This window comes from Mya arenaria, chromosome 6 (assembly GCF_026914265.1).
Source record: "Mya arenaria isolate MELC-2E11 chromosome 6, ASM2691426v1".
Taxonomy (NCBI): Eukaryota; Metazoa; Mollusca; class Bivalvia; order Myida; family Myidae; genus Mya; species Mya arenaria.
The window spans coordinates 16,991,982-17,006,872 of NC_069127.1; the positions used below are offsets into that span (position 1 = coordinate 16,991,982).

The 14,891-nt window shown below is 34.8% G+C and overlaps 1 protein-coding gene across 1 annotated transcript; it reads left to right on the forward strand.

The window, feature by feature from the left end:
* The first annotated feature begins 262 nt into the window (after positions 1–262).
* LOC128237593 (carbohydrate sulfotransferase 4-like) lies at positions 263–13,801 on the forward strand. The gene is made up of 8 exons (XM_052953182.1): positions 263–585; positions 1,087–1,177; positions 4,590–4,764; positions 6,828–7,011; positions 7,290–7,391; positions 8,220–8,294; positions 8,971–9,086; positions 12,830–13,801. Exons 1-8 carry the CDS (start codon positions 263–265, stop codon positions 13,507–13,509), a joined length of 1,746 nt encoding a protein of 581 aa, XP_052809142.1. The 3' UTR covers positions 13,510–13,801.
* The last annotated feature ends 1,090 nt before the right edge of the window (positions 13,802–14,891 follow it).

Consider the following 14,891-nt stretch of genomic DNA (forward strand, 5'->3'; position numbering starts at 1 on the left):
AAAAGCATTTGCATGATGTACTTTTTTTCAGAACAGTTTGTGCACACTATATTGATGTCTATATCTACTATCTAATCATCAATGTATTGTGGGTTTTTGATGATATCAATATCAATAAAAAGTGAAAACAGTGGATTTTTATTTCTGTTAACAAAGCCACAATTTAGTGTTAATCTGGTATATTCCTTGTAACTCGGTTACTTCCCCTGATTTCTAAGGGAGGCTACTCCATTTGCTACTTCCGGGTAATACATTTTGCAAGATGGCCGACATAGACAATGAGATCACTGGGGCGTGTATGAATAACAATGAGTTGACACCATTTAAGGTCGTCGATTTGAAAAGATACCTTGCGAACTGGAAATTGAATGTATCAGATCTTAAATGCGAATTGACTGAGAGGATAAAAGGCGCATATAGACTTTCTATAACTGACAAACACGTGCTGGAGGAGAGAGATTGGGAAGAAAGAGAGAGAAGAGCAACCGAACGGTTTATCCTCCCATGTGGCGAGGGTGTTCCACCGCCATCAACACTGAAAGCATGGAAGTCCACTATTGATCTGTTTCCTGCTGTAGAGGAAAAGTATATATACAACTACATTCTTCTGAAAAGAGACTCGAAAGTCAATTGAAGGCGAGGACTTATTATGTGGACGGACATGTACAGAAAGTTGAGGTATGTCAAATAGTGAGTTTATAATAAGTCTGAGGCTGTTTTTGTCTGCCATGTTTACTTCATCCAGTTATATAATTAGCTCAAGGGGACTATTTTGACTTGGACATAAAAATAATTTGGCTAGCCACAATTATGGGAGGAGGGTGGGGTGGAGACAAGCACTGTTTCGAACCACACCGAATATATACCTATCTTAATTTAAAAACAACAACAACAACAACAACAACAACAACAACAACAGCAACATATTTTGTACAATTTTCATATGTTGTATGATGTATGTTGTATATTTATTGTCATTTAAATTAAAATATTATTAATAATTTATTCTTCAGGTCCATCTCATAAGCGAAGAGTGCAGCCACTGTTATGTTCAAGCTTCCGTGCTGCCATCATTTCCAACTGCAGACAAAAGAAAGTCACCAGACTACCAACCCTGGATCCTTCTGTCGAAAGTGACTGGCTGCATACACTCTGCGTTCTGCAACTGTCCAGCTGGGTAAGTTGAATTAATTTGTGATAAATCAAAGTCTCTGATCTGCATTGATGAAAGGTGTCCAACCCACATACGCTAGGGTATTTTGTCAGTATTATCAAATACTTAAACCTGGGGCATTCTTCAAACTGTTTCATATCTTCTTATCGAACTTGGTACACTTGTTACAAGAGACAAATATGCACATGTTATAACTGTCATAATTGTGGCTTTCATTGTTAGCTGAGATTTGCTATTGTTTTCTGAATGAAAGAACAGGCGAGCTTATGTATTGATTCAATGAACACCCTTCACCGTGTTGGTGTTTACTTCTGGCACTCTTTGTATTTTGTATGTTCATGGTCTACCAGGAAATACTAAGTGTAAAATACTGTATATTCACCTCCATTTTCAAACTTTAATGTTTTGGGATATACATGTAAGTATAACATGTAAAAAGGCAGATGCAAATGATTTTTTTATATTTTAATCTCGTGAAGGTGAATGCTGCAACCATATTGGGGCCTTGCTGTATGGACTTGAAGATCTGACGCGTAAGAAATGCTTGCTCCAACATCCAAACCTTGTGCCTCGAACAACTTCAGCATGCTTTCTGCCATTCGGAACTCCTCGGCCATTTTATCGAAAGCAACCTCGGATGTATGCCGGTACATCTGTTGAAGTAGTTTTGAATTATATCATTAATTAAATGTAGTGTTTAAGAGTTGTATTTATTGATCTCAGTTTAAATTGATAGCCAGTGGAGTGTTTTACTGCAAACATAATTAAGATTCCCAAGAGTTAAGTAATAAAGTTTAACTGATAAATAAGATCTCTACGCGATCTATTTGCAGCGGACTTAAACGTACCAATTCTTCAAAGAAGAAACTGTACAACGTGTCAGTGCGTAAAGTTTCTGTAAACAAAAACCATGAACTGAACTCTATCAATGGATGCACTGTTAACATTGACAGATTTAGGCAGAAACTGGTTGGTTCGAAGTTGAATGTAGGCTGGTTAAAAAACTTGAATTGAAAAATTGAAACAACTGAAAATGAACCAGATCTCCCTGTATTACATTCTGTGCCATTCAACTACTATGATAGTGTAAACTTGAGAGAGACAGTTCTAGTAAGACAGTGTTTTTGGATCATTTGACTCTTTGAAGCAAAGCGCTGGAGAAATTTAATTAACTGAAATCTTAACAAGGGACCAAAAAAGTGGGAAATGGCAAGAGGCCAGAAAAGAACGCCTAACAGCTTCAAACTTTGGCAGCATCTGCCATAGGATATTTCCAGTCCAGATGGGCTTGTGTTCTGTTCACATTGTACAGAAAGTGTTGGTCTGGTTGGGATTAAGTGTCCTGCCTCTAAGAAATGGAGAATGCAAACGCCTAAGAAATGCTGTGAAGACAATGATTTTTTGTCAGTTAGAGAATGGCCAGGTGTTACTCAAGGAAACACACAAATATTACTACCAGGTCCAAGGGCAGATGGGAATCACCGGGAGGAAATGGTTTGATTTTGTAGTTTGGACATGTGTATGTCTTTCTATACAGAGAATTGCATTTTGTGAATCATTTTGGCTGAAAATGTTGTGTCAACTTGACAGATTTTGCTTGGAATCATACATTCCTGAACTGTACGCACAATGTGTTAAAAGGGGAATGATTATGTTCAATTGATTTGTACATCGTCTAGTTATGTGGTGTTCATACATGTACATTTGAATGATCAATAATGACAATTTATGTGAATATCTTGTTTGCTTTCAGTTATTTTCATAACTAAATTCAAAATGAAACTCCAAAATGACTGTATTGTTAATATGAATTTTAAACCATGAATAGAAAAGTTGTGGAATAGAAAAGTTGTAAATCTAAATAAATGACAGTATTTTGGAAGTATGTGTACTTTTTGTCAACATATTGTGATCATGTGATGCTGTAAATCTACTTTAATTATTTCCTTGTTTTATGTTTGACCTTCTCTACTTTTCCTTTCCATTTATCTAGTTTGCAGGAATGTATTTCTGAGCTTAATAAATGGACATATGTTTAACCTTTCAAGGGTGTTATTATTGCATTTTTTTTGTGCAGGATAGTGATAGCGTTTATATCGCCATTGTTTAAAAAGGTAGCTGATTTTTACTGAATATTGGTTTGCATGTAGCTACTGCATGGCCCATAACTCAAGACTGTCGAGTTGTTCTCCTTTTCTGACTTGCTTATTAAAAAACAACAACAAATGAGTGTTACTTTCTTATGTTTGCATAATGCAAAACTTAAAGGGGCTATACACCGTGTGATGAAATAGCGAAAAAAAAAAGAAACTTGTCAAAAACTGACATAAACTTGGTATCAATATGTACAATGCATTGAAACGTGATTTGCTAGTCGATGATATCATGGGATATAACCAAGTTAGGTATATTAGCTTAAACATTCATATGGTTTCGGGTAAGCCTTCGTAGCAATGTGGATATAACACTGGTCAGCTATTTTGGTGACACTGCTTCGAACCATAGCTCATTTTCCTTTTACATTTTGGTATTTCTTTACAATTATGATATAAGAAGAGTAAAACATTTTATTAAATAATTTGTCCTGAGATTTGTTACAGAAAAAAAAACTTTATTGGTGCCAATCTCGTGTACAATCCCTTTAAACATTGGGACATATCATGGGGCTAGTTTTTTTAATCTAATGTATCTTAAAGTTAACATTGTCGGTCATTTCAGTTTTATCTATGGAACTCTTGCCTATTCTTATTTCCACTTAGTTCAATTATGAAACTGATATGAAAATGGTTCATACTGAAGAATCCTAAGAGATAAGCAATTCAATACTCATGATTTGAAGTACGTGGTAGATCAATTACACATGGCAAATAAAAAAAAAACTCATTTCAAAGCCAAAGTTAATAAGTGATCTTTGACTTTTATTCTTAGAAATGTTACAAATAATAAAACCACAAAATACAAAGAAGATGTTTCACAAACAAAAATTTATATCAATAAATTGATCACTTAATGCATGTTTCAAATCAAATCTTGAAATCCATTCACATGAGCATATTTCCTTATCCATTGTTGTCAAACCTGAATCAAATGTGTAATCTCATAATTATATCATATAACTTGTTCGAAAAATTGATTTAAAAACAAAATTACAATTTCATTAGAAGAAAGATCAACAAGTTGTTCTAGTTAGAAGTATACAAGTTTTATCCCTAAATCTAATGCTTGATATATACAAAGGCTTTCATTGACACATGAGTTATTATTGAACAAGTGGTGGCCATAGATCTGTCAACCATGTGCATATTTTGAACACTTTAGAAATTCTCTTTGACTGTGTTATAGGAATATTGCCATGCAATATTCTCTCCATTTGCCTTTCAACATGTATTCGTAAACTTGCAATATCTTTTGTAAGGAGAACCTCACGTTTAGAGAATTGTTTCCCTTTCTGTTTAAATGGTGGAATAATGAGATGAATGCCTCTTGGAGTAGTAAGGTCTGTAATAGTGAAACCCTTATCAACCATTATGGCGTCTCCTTCTTCAAGCAAGCCCAAGAGTACACATTTTCCTGTGAGATTCTTGTCACTGGTACAGCCCACCCAACAGTCAGAAGCAAAATTTACAACACCGTTTGGGCTTATACCCACCAAAATCTTATGAGTCATGTGAGACTTGTAATCACTGTATATTAAACTTTTCAGAGACAGGGAACTGGATGTTTCACTGTAAATTTCAGTGCAGTCGATAATAACTCTAGTGTTAGAATATTTCTCTTTAAATTGTTCAGGCATGTTATTTGTCACTACCTCACGAGATGGCCATTGAACAAGAAAGGACAATTGTACATGTAAATAGTTGATCAAGCTTTCAACAATTTCACTACATTGTGAAGTGGATATGCAAAACCTAGTACCTAGATCTTCAAATAACAGACCTAGACGTAGGCGCATCAGCATCATGAAAAAATAATCCAGAACACTTAGAGTTCTTGGCCGTCCTCCATCTAAATCTTTAAAGTTAAGTTTCCGCCTTGATGTCCGCACTTCAGCTTCATCCTTGATTTCATCAAACAAAGCTTCAAACACAACTCGATTAGGGATTCCGGTGTAAAAACTGTGTTTTACGTCATCATATGTGAGCATAGGTAGCTGACATTGTACACCAAAGTCTCTAGTAGAATGTTCTGTTGGTGAACTGAAGTGTGCTGTTTTTCCCAGTAAACTTTCTTCGGTTTGTACTTCCATCACTGAACAGTTGTTCTCAGTCTGTGTGTCACAACATCTGAAACATATACAAATTGATCATGTACCCATTTACCACATCTTACATGTACAGTCTGGTAACCCGAACCAAATGTTTGATTTTTTTGGCCTTAAACATTTACAAACACTTAAATATTCCTATTTTTGTTAAAGAATGAAGAAAAAATGATCAGAAGTAATCAGATCGATTTTATAGCACAACAAGCAATATATATATTGAACAATACCTAAAGGACTGATTCTGTGGCTGTAGTACTGGTCCGATGCAGTAATCATGCAGGTGGACCGAGGTATCAATGGCATGTCCGAAAGGGGATGCAAATGACAGTTGTGGCTGTATACTATCATCATTTGACAGTTCTAGGTGTAAATCGTCATTGACCGTATCACCATCATCACCTACGTCTTCATCAAGATGCTGAAATTGCAAAAGAAACTGTATAAGATAAATATTTTGGTACAAATTCTGCCAGGCTATATGGTACACATTTTTCAAGGCTGTATTTGAAAACAATTCTTTAATCATTTCTAAAAAATTACAAATAAGTGCAGTGACATTGTTTGTTTGCACCGTTGATATATCATAATTGCACCGATGATATATCATAATTCATTTTGAGGTGCATGTAAGGAAGAAATAAAATAACATAAGAAATAAAAAATACCGTTGGCTGGAAGGTTTTGGTAGCACCAGTCTCAGTTGGAAACATAGATGGAAGTGTATGCTGGGAAGAAGGTCCTCTGAAGCGAACAAAATGCTCACTACACAATCGTCTGTGTTCATTCCAGTGGAACGATATCATGACCGTTTTACATCGCTGCACCCACACACGTTTGCATAAACGTTTGTTCTGAGGAAAACGGTGAAATGACACTTTTCTCCCATCAATAACCTTCCCTCTGTAAATTCCTTTACAAATACAACAGTACTTAAGGGTTTTCCTGCCCGTTTTCTTTATATGTTTTGAATCTTTACTTTCCATTTTCACTTGTTGCTGTTTACTTCCTGGTTTGTGTAGTCCCCGAAAGTAAATTTCCGCTTTCTGCGCATGTCCATTTGAAGAGTATTCAGGGAAAGATAATCGAGTTATCGGAAAGGACAACAGTACTGATCGTATTGACACAAAGGCATACTCATTTCTGAATAAAGACATTTTTGGAATTTACAAGCAGTCATACTTATTTACATAAAGGTAAAATAGTTCATACCTAAGTCGAAATATATCAAAAATCATTTACACTTTAATGAACTTAAATAAATCGTCATCATTATACTTGAATATGAAAATGTATTAAATCAAAATGTTCGAAAAGGTCTAGAGATTCAATATTGCTTAGAACCCGATCCAGGCGTTCCATCTGAATGAACTAAAATACTGCCGGCGATAGCATTTATTGCTTATTTCACCATTTCAACCTCAACCCATCCGTATATAACCAAACACCTCCTCTGTCATCTGTGCATTACAGCCCTTACCAGCCGGGACGATCGACCCCCGGAAAGATATGACCTGCTGGTGAACGCCTACCAGAACGGCGGATCCCGATTCACAGCGAATCTCTTCGGCTTTAGGTTCGTGTTGAGGATAGTTGCACAATTATTTGATTCATATTGAACTGAAGTTTTATATAAAATTTGAATTCTAACAGAGCGGATACAAATTAAAGCCCGAACATGTATTTTCAGAGTGTTCATTGCTTCATATCTTTGTTGTTTAATTACAGTGGCTAATTTGTTTTTATCATTCAGGTTCCAAACCTTGATTTAGTTTTTTCAGTCAATCTGGTATTTTTAATTACTCCTCTTCATACGCCAACGGTAAATGACGTCGTTTTGCCTGTATGTTTCAGGCCTGATGCATTCTACTTTTACGAGCCGCTTTGGCGATTCTCTGAGCAGGAGTACTTCCGGTCGCCTGGCACCGTCTGCAGCATTCTTAACAACACGTGCAGGTAAGTTGCTACCATGTGTACACCTACATACACCTACAAAAAGTGATTAAATACTGTCCACAGTCCATGTTTTGAGTCAGACATAGAAAACTGTTTTGCAAATTGAGTCAGAATATCTCTTTTATTGCATATGATTATATAAAGATATGTTTGAAAATAAACATCATTGAATTTTATTAGAAAATGTTTATCTTGTTTTTCAAACTTTTTTTTGCACTTACAAATGAATGTTCTTACATTTGATTTCGTAAAAAAACAAATTACGGACGAAAATATATCAGAACATAAATTCGATGTAATTTTATGAATCAATTTTTTTTCACGCAACATTTACCTAATCATTAAAATGTTTATTCCATCCACCCAAAATTAGTCAACAAGCAAGCGTGGTCTTTACTTTTTATCTGGAAAACGACCCGTCTTCAAGCATATCAGACCGATGTTTGAAAATGAGTGTTGAATGAATATCCATGTAGCATAAAACAAGATCTAAAACTGTTATATATGCAATGTTTATTTGCAATAAACTGTTTACATTGACCAAAAAGGTACCTGTTTGATGAACTTTGTGTTAACTTCGCTAGTAGTAACATCGAAGTTGACGGCTGTATGAATACATTATAAGATATTGTATATTATATGTCATATAAGCTACATGGCATAACTTTTATCAAAGCGAAATCATGCAAAGTATAATAAAACAATAAAGCTACCTGGTTAAATAATGGTCGTTCGTCAAAATATGATTTTCAAAATCACTCGTGAAATAAAAACGATCTTTCACCGATATCAACAAACATCGTCTTTATAGTTGTTATTATATCTTAGGGAACTAGGATTGGCTGCTGTAAACCGTGCACGCGACCTTAGGGACATGAAGCAGCTGGTGGCTGAAGTACCCATGTGAGTGCCTTTATTGTTGGGTATACTAGACATTTAAATATAAATCTTTATAAATGTACACAACAAATCTCGGAGAAATGAAGACTGTCGGTAAAAGTATTTGTTTTGCCGTTGTCTGGTTATGAGCGTGTGAAACGCGCACAGTTTGGACAGCCTAATTTCCAAGTGAAATATAACATTAAGGGCATTATCAAAATGTTGTATATTTCGACTTGGAAAATGATTGAACAACAATAGATAGATGTCAGTATGACCTTTGAATAAGCTTTTTTATGAGCAGATCGTTGCAGAAACTGCGTTGTTAATATTGACACTAAGGTCAATGTCATTTTACAAAGAGGTTTTTAGACACCCAGGGTTGTCGTGAGTATTCCGTGTAAATATCATACCAACTTATGATATACATTAAAAAGCATCGTTATACCTTGTATATATCAAAGTTCCATTCAAACCATCATTTAATACACGGTGATTGGAAATGTGACCTTTTATTATCTGACATGACGTCACAATGTCGAATTGTACATAAAAAGACCACGAAATGTAATAGTAATGAATTACACTCCTTCTTTAAAACACAACTGAGATTTAATTATACATTCTTATTTTCTAACTGTGTGTATTATTATATGATGTTTGTACCTACCCGTGTTGTATTTTGTGTGATGCTTTACAGGAACTCCACCGTAGGCGACCTGATGACGGATGTGTTCGCGGACATCTTCCGCTGCAACTTCTCCCGAATATCCAGTCTCGTCCAGCAGCAGGTCACAGACAACCTCAAATATGCAGGTCTGTATAGCAGGATGCTTTTTTGACCATAATCCGCCGCTTGCCACTTAAGAAATGCTAGTCACGCTTATGAAAGAACGATGAATAAATTTATAAGTAAGCATAAAGAAATAACAGCGCGTAAACTTTGTAATTTAAAAACCCACAAACCCAAAGAGTACTGGTCGTATCTTAACAAAGTCAATCAAAAAACTCGCAGTGCTCTTTACTCACCCCCCTTATCAGATATGTATAACCATTTCAAAACTCTGAATGATGGTAGTAATCAAGAAGTTTTCGAGTTGCCTCCCTTAGACCGCACAATAAATAATGACATACTAAATCGGCCGTTCTCCCGTTGTGAAATTAAAAACATGTATTAACAATTTGAATAACGCAAAATGCCCGTCTCAATTTTACTGCTTCCTTAACGAACACATTAAAGCTACGTGCTCATCTCTTATGCCAATTTATGTAAAATTATTTAATATTATCTTGGAGACCGGTCATATACCCGAAGTTTGGACAGCGGGTATTATTCGGCCCATTTATAAAAATAAAGGGGTCCGACAAGGAGAAAATTTGTCACCGGTAATGTTCGCAATTTTTCTAAATGATTTGGCATCCTACCTTCTTAATCTGAACAACACAGGAGTCGAAATAAGTGTACGCAATGAACAAAATTTGGTTACCTATTTAAAAATACTCGCCCTACTTTACGCTGACGATACAGCGCTACTTAGCGAAACTGATACTGATTTGCAGCAAATGATTGATGATTTTGATAATTATTGCAGTACTTTTGATTTAAAGGTCAATATCGATAAAATAAAGGTGGTTGTTTTTGGCACTAATAGGCCGACTCGCTATAATTTCAAAATAGGAGAAAATATACTAGAAACGTTTACTAAATATAAATACCTAGGAGTATTCTTTTCAAGCTCTGGAAGTTTTCTAAACGCATCAAAAGACATTTAGTTGAACAGGCCAAAAAGGCAATGCACTTACTTTATAAACGTATTTACAATCTAGATATACCGACAGACTTACAATTACAATTATTTGACCATACAATGTTGCCAATACTAGTATACTCTGCTGAGGTATGGGGCTATGAAAACCTAAATATTATTGAGCAAGTTCATCTTACTTTTTTAAGAAAAATAACAAAAACTAAAATGAACACGCCTGCTTATATGCTGTATGGTGAAACTGGACGATACCCATTAGAAATTACCATAAAATGTAAAATGATAAAATTCTGGATATCCATTCTTCGAGGTAAACAAACTAAATTATCACATATTTGCTATAAGTCTATGCAAAATGATAATTCCAGATCTTTTAAATGGATCACATCAAATCAATTTTAGATCATACTGGGTTTTCCAATGTATGGTTAGAACAATCTACAAATATAAACCCTAATTTACATAAACAAGTCCTTATCGACCAGTTTAAACAAGATTGGCACTCTGTAATGAATAACTCTTCTAAAGGCAAACACTACTCACTGTTCAAGGAAACCCTCGAATTAGAAAAATACTTTTTAAATCTTGCTCCTAATTTGGAACTCTTTATGAGTAAATTCCGTATAGCGAACAATAAATTCCCGATAGAAATAGGAAGGTATAATAATGTTGACTACGCAGAAATATACTGTCATATTTGTAGGTCAGAACTTGGTGATGAATACCACTACTTATTAGTTTGCCCATCCTTTTCAAATGTCAGATGAAAATACCAACCAACCTATTATTTCAATAGGCCAAATACAATTAAATACAAGGAACTGTTAACTTGCACAAATGTTAAACTATTGACAAGAGTAGCCTTATTTGTGAAACATTTAATACGCAACGCATGTCAGCCAGTATAATTGCTCTAGGTTTTTGTTAAATTGAATTAATTATTCTGAGTTCGCCAATAACGTTTGTAATTTATCTATACGATATGCTTGTCCAAGGCACAGCCTTTAAAATCTGGCACTATATTGAATATCCCTTTTATCCCTCATATTTTGTAAAGATATTTAAAATAACTGTCTCCCTCTTTTCCATGATACGACCATGAAATAAAAATACAAAACCATTGTATTTCCGCCACTCGAGACAAAGCCATCGTTCTTCCTATTAGTATAATTAAGCTTTTATTGACACTGCTGACTAAACTTATTTGTCCTCATGTTGTCATGTATGTATGATCTGAGTGTAATAAAGATATTTGTTGTTGTTGTTATTGTTGTTGTTGCTGGTATGACATTAATATAAGTTATTAATAGATTAATACATGGTTGATCGTGGGATTTGGTTGATAATTGCCCAAGTGATAAAATAATTGCCCGAGGGATAATTATCAACAAAAGCGATGGTCAACCATGTATTATCCTGTATAATACATTTGTTATATCCTTTATCAATGAATTGAACTGGTTTAACCATTATTTTGTGGAATAATAAAATATATGATTAGCATAAAACTGGGACATAGCAAATTGCTTATGAATGGTATTAACTGTGAAAATAACGAGTGACTGGAAATTAAAATAGCCAACCTTTTCATAGCTGTTTTCAGAATAAGTCTGCAATATTGCCGTTCTTCAAATATTTCCTTTTTTCTTTGGCTGATTTTGATGTTCATTACAAAAGGAGAGCAAAGCTAGGGTCGATAAAGCCTAGGAGAGTTCGGACAAGTATGCCATAATCGTTCTCATGTGCCGTGATAATCTCACGGGAGGAAACGATAATCAATTTTGGCGAGAAAAAAATCTATAATAAAATGTTACTATAAATAGTAACGTGTGCATTAATTAAAGCATATATTACTTAATACAGAATCACTGTTGAACAGGGTTTAATCGATTATTTGCATGGCGATTATATGTTTTGCCTCCCTGGCCTATAATCGATATCATGTGACGGCCCGTAACCGGCTCGCGCGTTAATTCAATTTTCGTCTTAAAATTAAATTTTGCGACTTTGAACTAATGTCTTAACTAAATAATCACAATTTATTGATCTGCTTGAACAGATTAATTGTGAAAATCATAAAAGGAGGCAAACGCGAACGCATTTTAGGAAAATGGCTAGTGTTCGATAACTAGTGAATACTATTAGGGCGCCGTTTTTAATCCGGTTTGCCATTCAAAAAACAACAAAACAAACAAAGCCCCAAAATTGTACAAACTTGAAAACAACAACGTTGTTCATACATATTGACAACAAGACTACGAGGTAGACCTAATTGTTTACCATATAATAAAAAGATGTTCAGCTTGCTACGAGTTCATTTTTTATTAAACTGAATTGTGAAATTCAAGACATAAAAAAGGAAGATGTCAGTGATTCCTACGCAACAAATTCGGATGAACGTGTTGCTGGAAAGTTGAAACTGATGGAAAAATAAATTGGCGACAAAAGTTTTTGCCTTTTTCAAACATTGTACTAGCTCTCAAAAACTAGAATACATTTGAGTGTAAGTTTACTCATCATCGTCAAGCCAAAAATAAATAAGAATGTACAACTGGAGTGTAGGTAAACCATACGAAGAATAAAGTAAATTTATAAAAGAAGAATAAAAAAACGATTTTAAGCTGTTAATACATGTTGGAGCGGGACGTTATGAGGTACTCGGGCCAATTTTCGCGCGACGGACCGGCTCCGCCATGTTTAAACCTCTAAATATACTGCTGCATTTTATATCATATGACTGTATACTTGCTACCTAACAATTTCTCAAAGAAAATTAAATTCATAAACTCTTAGGTCCGAGTTGGCGGCGATACGCGGAGTGCCGTTACAGCAAACGACAGCCGAGGGACATCTGTCTGCCGATGCAGGCCCTGTACTGCTCTAACTTCCGGCACCTGGTAGTCAAGACGCTCCGAATCACCACTGACTCATTGGGTCCTCTCCTCGACCGGAAGCCCGATCTCAAGGTCATCCAACTGTTCCGTAACCCATTCGCTATCATGAATAGCCGCCTGGAGAGCTCCTTCCAGTCGATTGTCAGTGACTTCGTTGAAATGGGAGAAAGCCTGTGCAGAAAAATGGAAATAGACTATCAAGGTTCCATGGATCTAATGAAGAAGCACCCGGGCAGGGTAAAGATAGTATTTTACGATGATCTAAAGCGTAATGTGAGTGGAAAAATACAGAGTCTTTACAGTTTTCTGGGCATGGAACAGCGCCCGGAAGACGCGACGGCATTGGACGTTGTTATCCCAAACGAAGGCGACCTTAACAACAAGACCATCGAGGACTTACGGAAGAAGGACAACACACAGTGGTGGAGAGATAGGATTGACTTCAAATTGTACAGAGAGATTTTCCAACGGTGCACAAACGTTGTTAAAATATTCAGACTCACTGATTTCAAGACTGAGGAAGATTTGAGGAATTTGAACATTCCCGACATGCACCTACCGGATGTTTTCAAGATATAATGCACGTGTTAATGGTCTAGGAAGAACTTTGTGTCGGGGCTGTTTATTTCAAAGAGGTTAGCCGACATAATATTAACTGTCTCGATGAAATACTCATTTAGTATTTAAAAAAAGCACTCAAAACTCACTATTTCACTAGGATATATGGAAACTGATTATTTATAACATCAAGTAGATATTATTAGACTATATATAATTTTAAAACTGTATCATATATTTTTTAGCTTTTAAATGTCACTACCTATTACGAATGATTTCATTATTTTGTAATGTTGTATAAAATGATTTAGTTGATTGTGTTCTCTGTTTTATATTACCATAAGGCTTTGGATATTTTAAGCGTTACAATATTAAGAAAGGTTGTTTTGTTTTCATTTCATTTTGCTTTGTTTGTCTATAATCTGTGATATGAAGTTTTGATTTGAATGTGTATTTTTAAATGGTATTAACGCGATAAAACATGGTATATAAAAATAGCAATAATTATTATATTGTATGATTTTCTTTATTACAATATGAAAATCAATGCAAATTTGTATAGTACAGTTGAACAAGTATTTTAAACCAAAATAGGGCAACGAGTGTTACCATTATCAGCTACAACCCTCTGCACAATGAGTTCTCATTTGTAATCAGGTAATCTAGCTCATCAGATCTACAGCTATTATAATCAAAATTAGGCTGCTGCTAAAATATCTATCTTCAACATTTCCAACAGGACGTGTTGTAAGGATGAGAAGTGCTATTACAACTCAAAAATTGAAACTTTTTATATGCATTATATTTACATTTTCTAAATAACTTAATTTGCCAGAATATCGTGGCTTTGAATGTAGCATTCTATTTCCATTACTTTATTTTTCCATTTACTAGGCATTTACGCTTGAGTGCTAATTATCTAACAGAAATTATCTGTCATTGTTATTCGCATTACAGTTAAACACAACATTTTTACACAAGCTTTGGGTCTCACGACACTCTCTACTTTTTGACACGAATGGTTTTACGAAATATTAAAGGGTAAACGACCTCTCTAGTAAAACTTGTAAACTAAACATTATTTTCAGTTATTTCGGCTCTCTGCGTATCATTTTTATTCATCAGAGGTTTGGTCATAATAAATCTTTAGTACGCATATCATTATCTCACTGGTGAAAGCGAATAATCAATATTAGTAAAAAGTTAAATAGTTTGAAAGCCGACAATGGCGAAAATCAATTTATAATAAATAAATTAAGCCGATTGATCCCAAGAGGTCCATGAAGTTTGGTTCTATTCACAAGAAGTGAATTTAATCCACCTCTTTCTAACATTGAACATAGGGCATACTTTTGAATTTCACATGTTTTTTTTACATTACTGTAATAGTATTTGCATAAAAA

Excerpts from the sequence above, each read along its gene's own strand:
- LOC128237593 (XM_052953182.1), top strand. The coding sequence starts at position 263 with ATGGCCGACATAGACAATGAGATCACTGGGGCGTGTATGAATAACAAT. Across the intron at positions 4,765-6,827 it reads CTGTGAGATTCTTGTCACTG|CATTTATTGCTTATTTCACC; the intron begins GTACAGCCCACC and ends TGCCGGCGATAG. Across the intron at positions 8,295-8,970 it reads CTGGTGGCTGAAGTACCCAT|GAACTCCACCGTAGGCGACC; the intron begins GTGAGTGCCTTT and ends GATGCTTTACAG.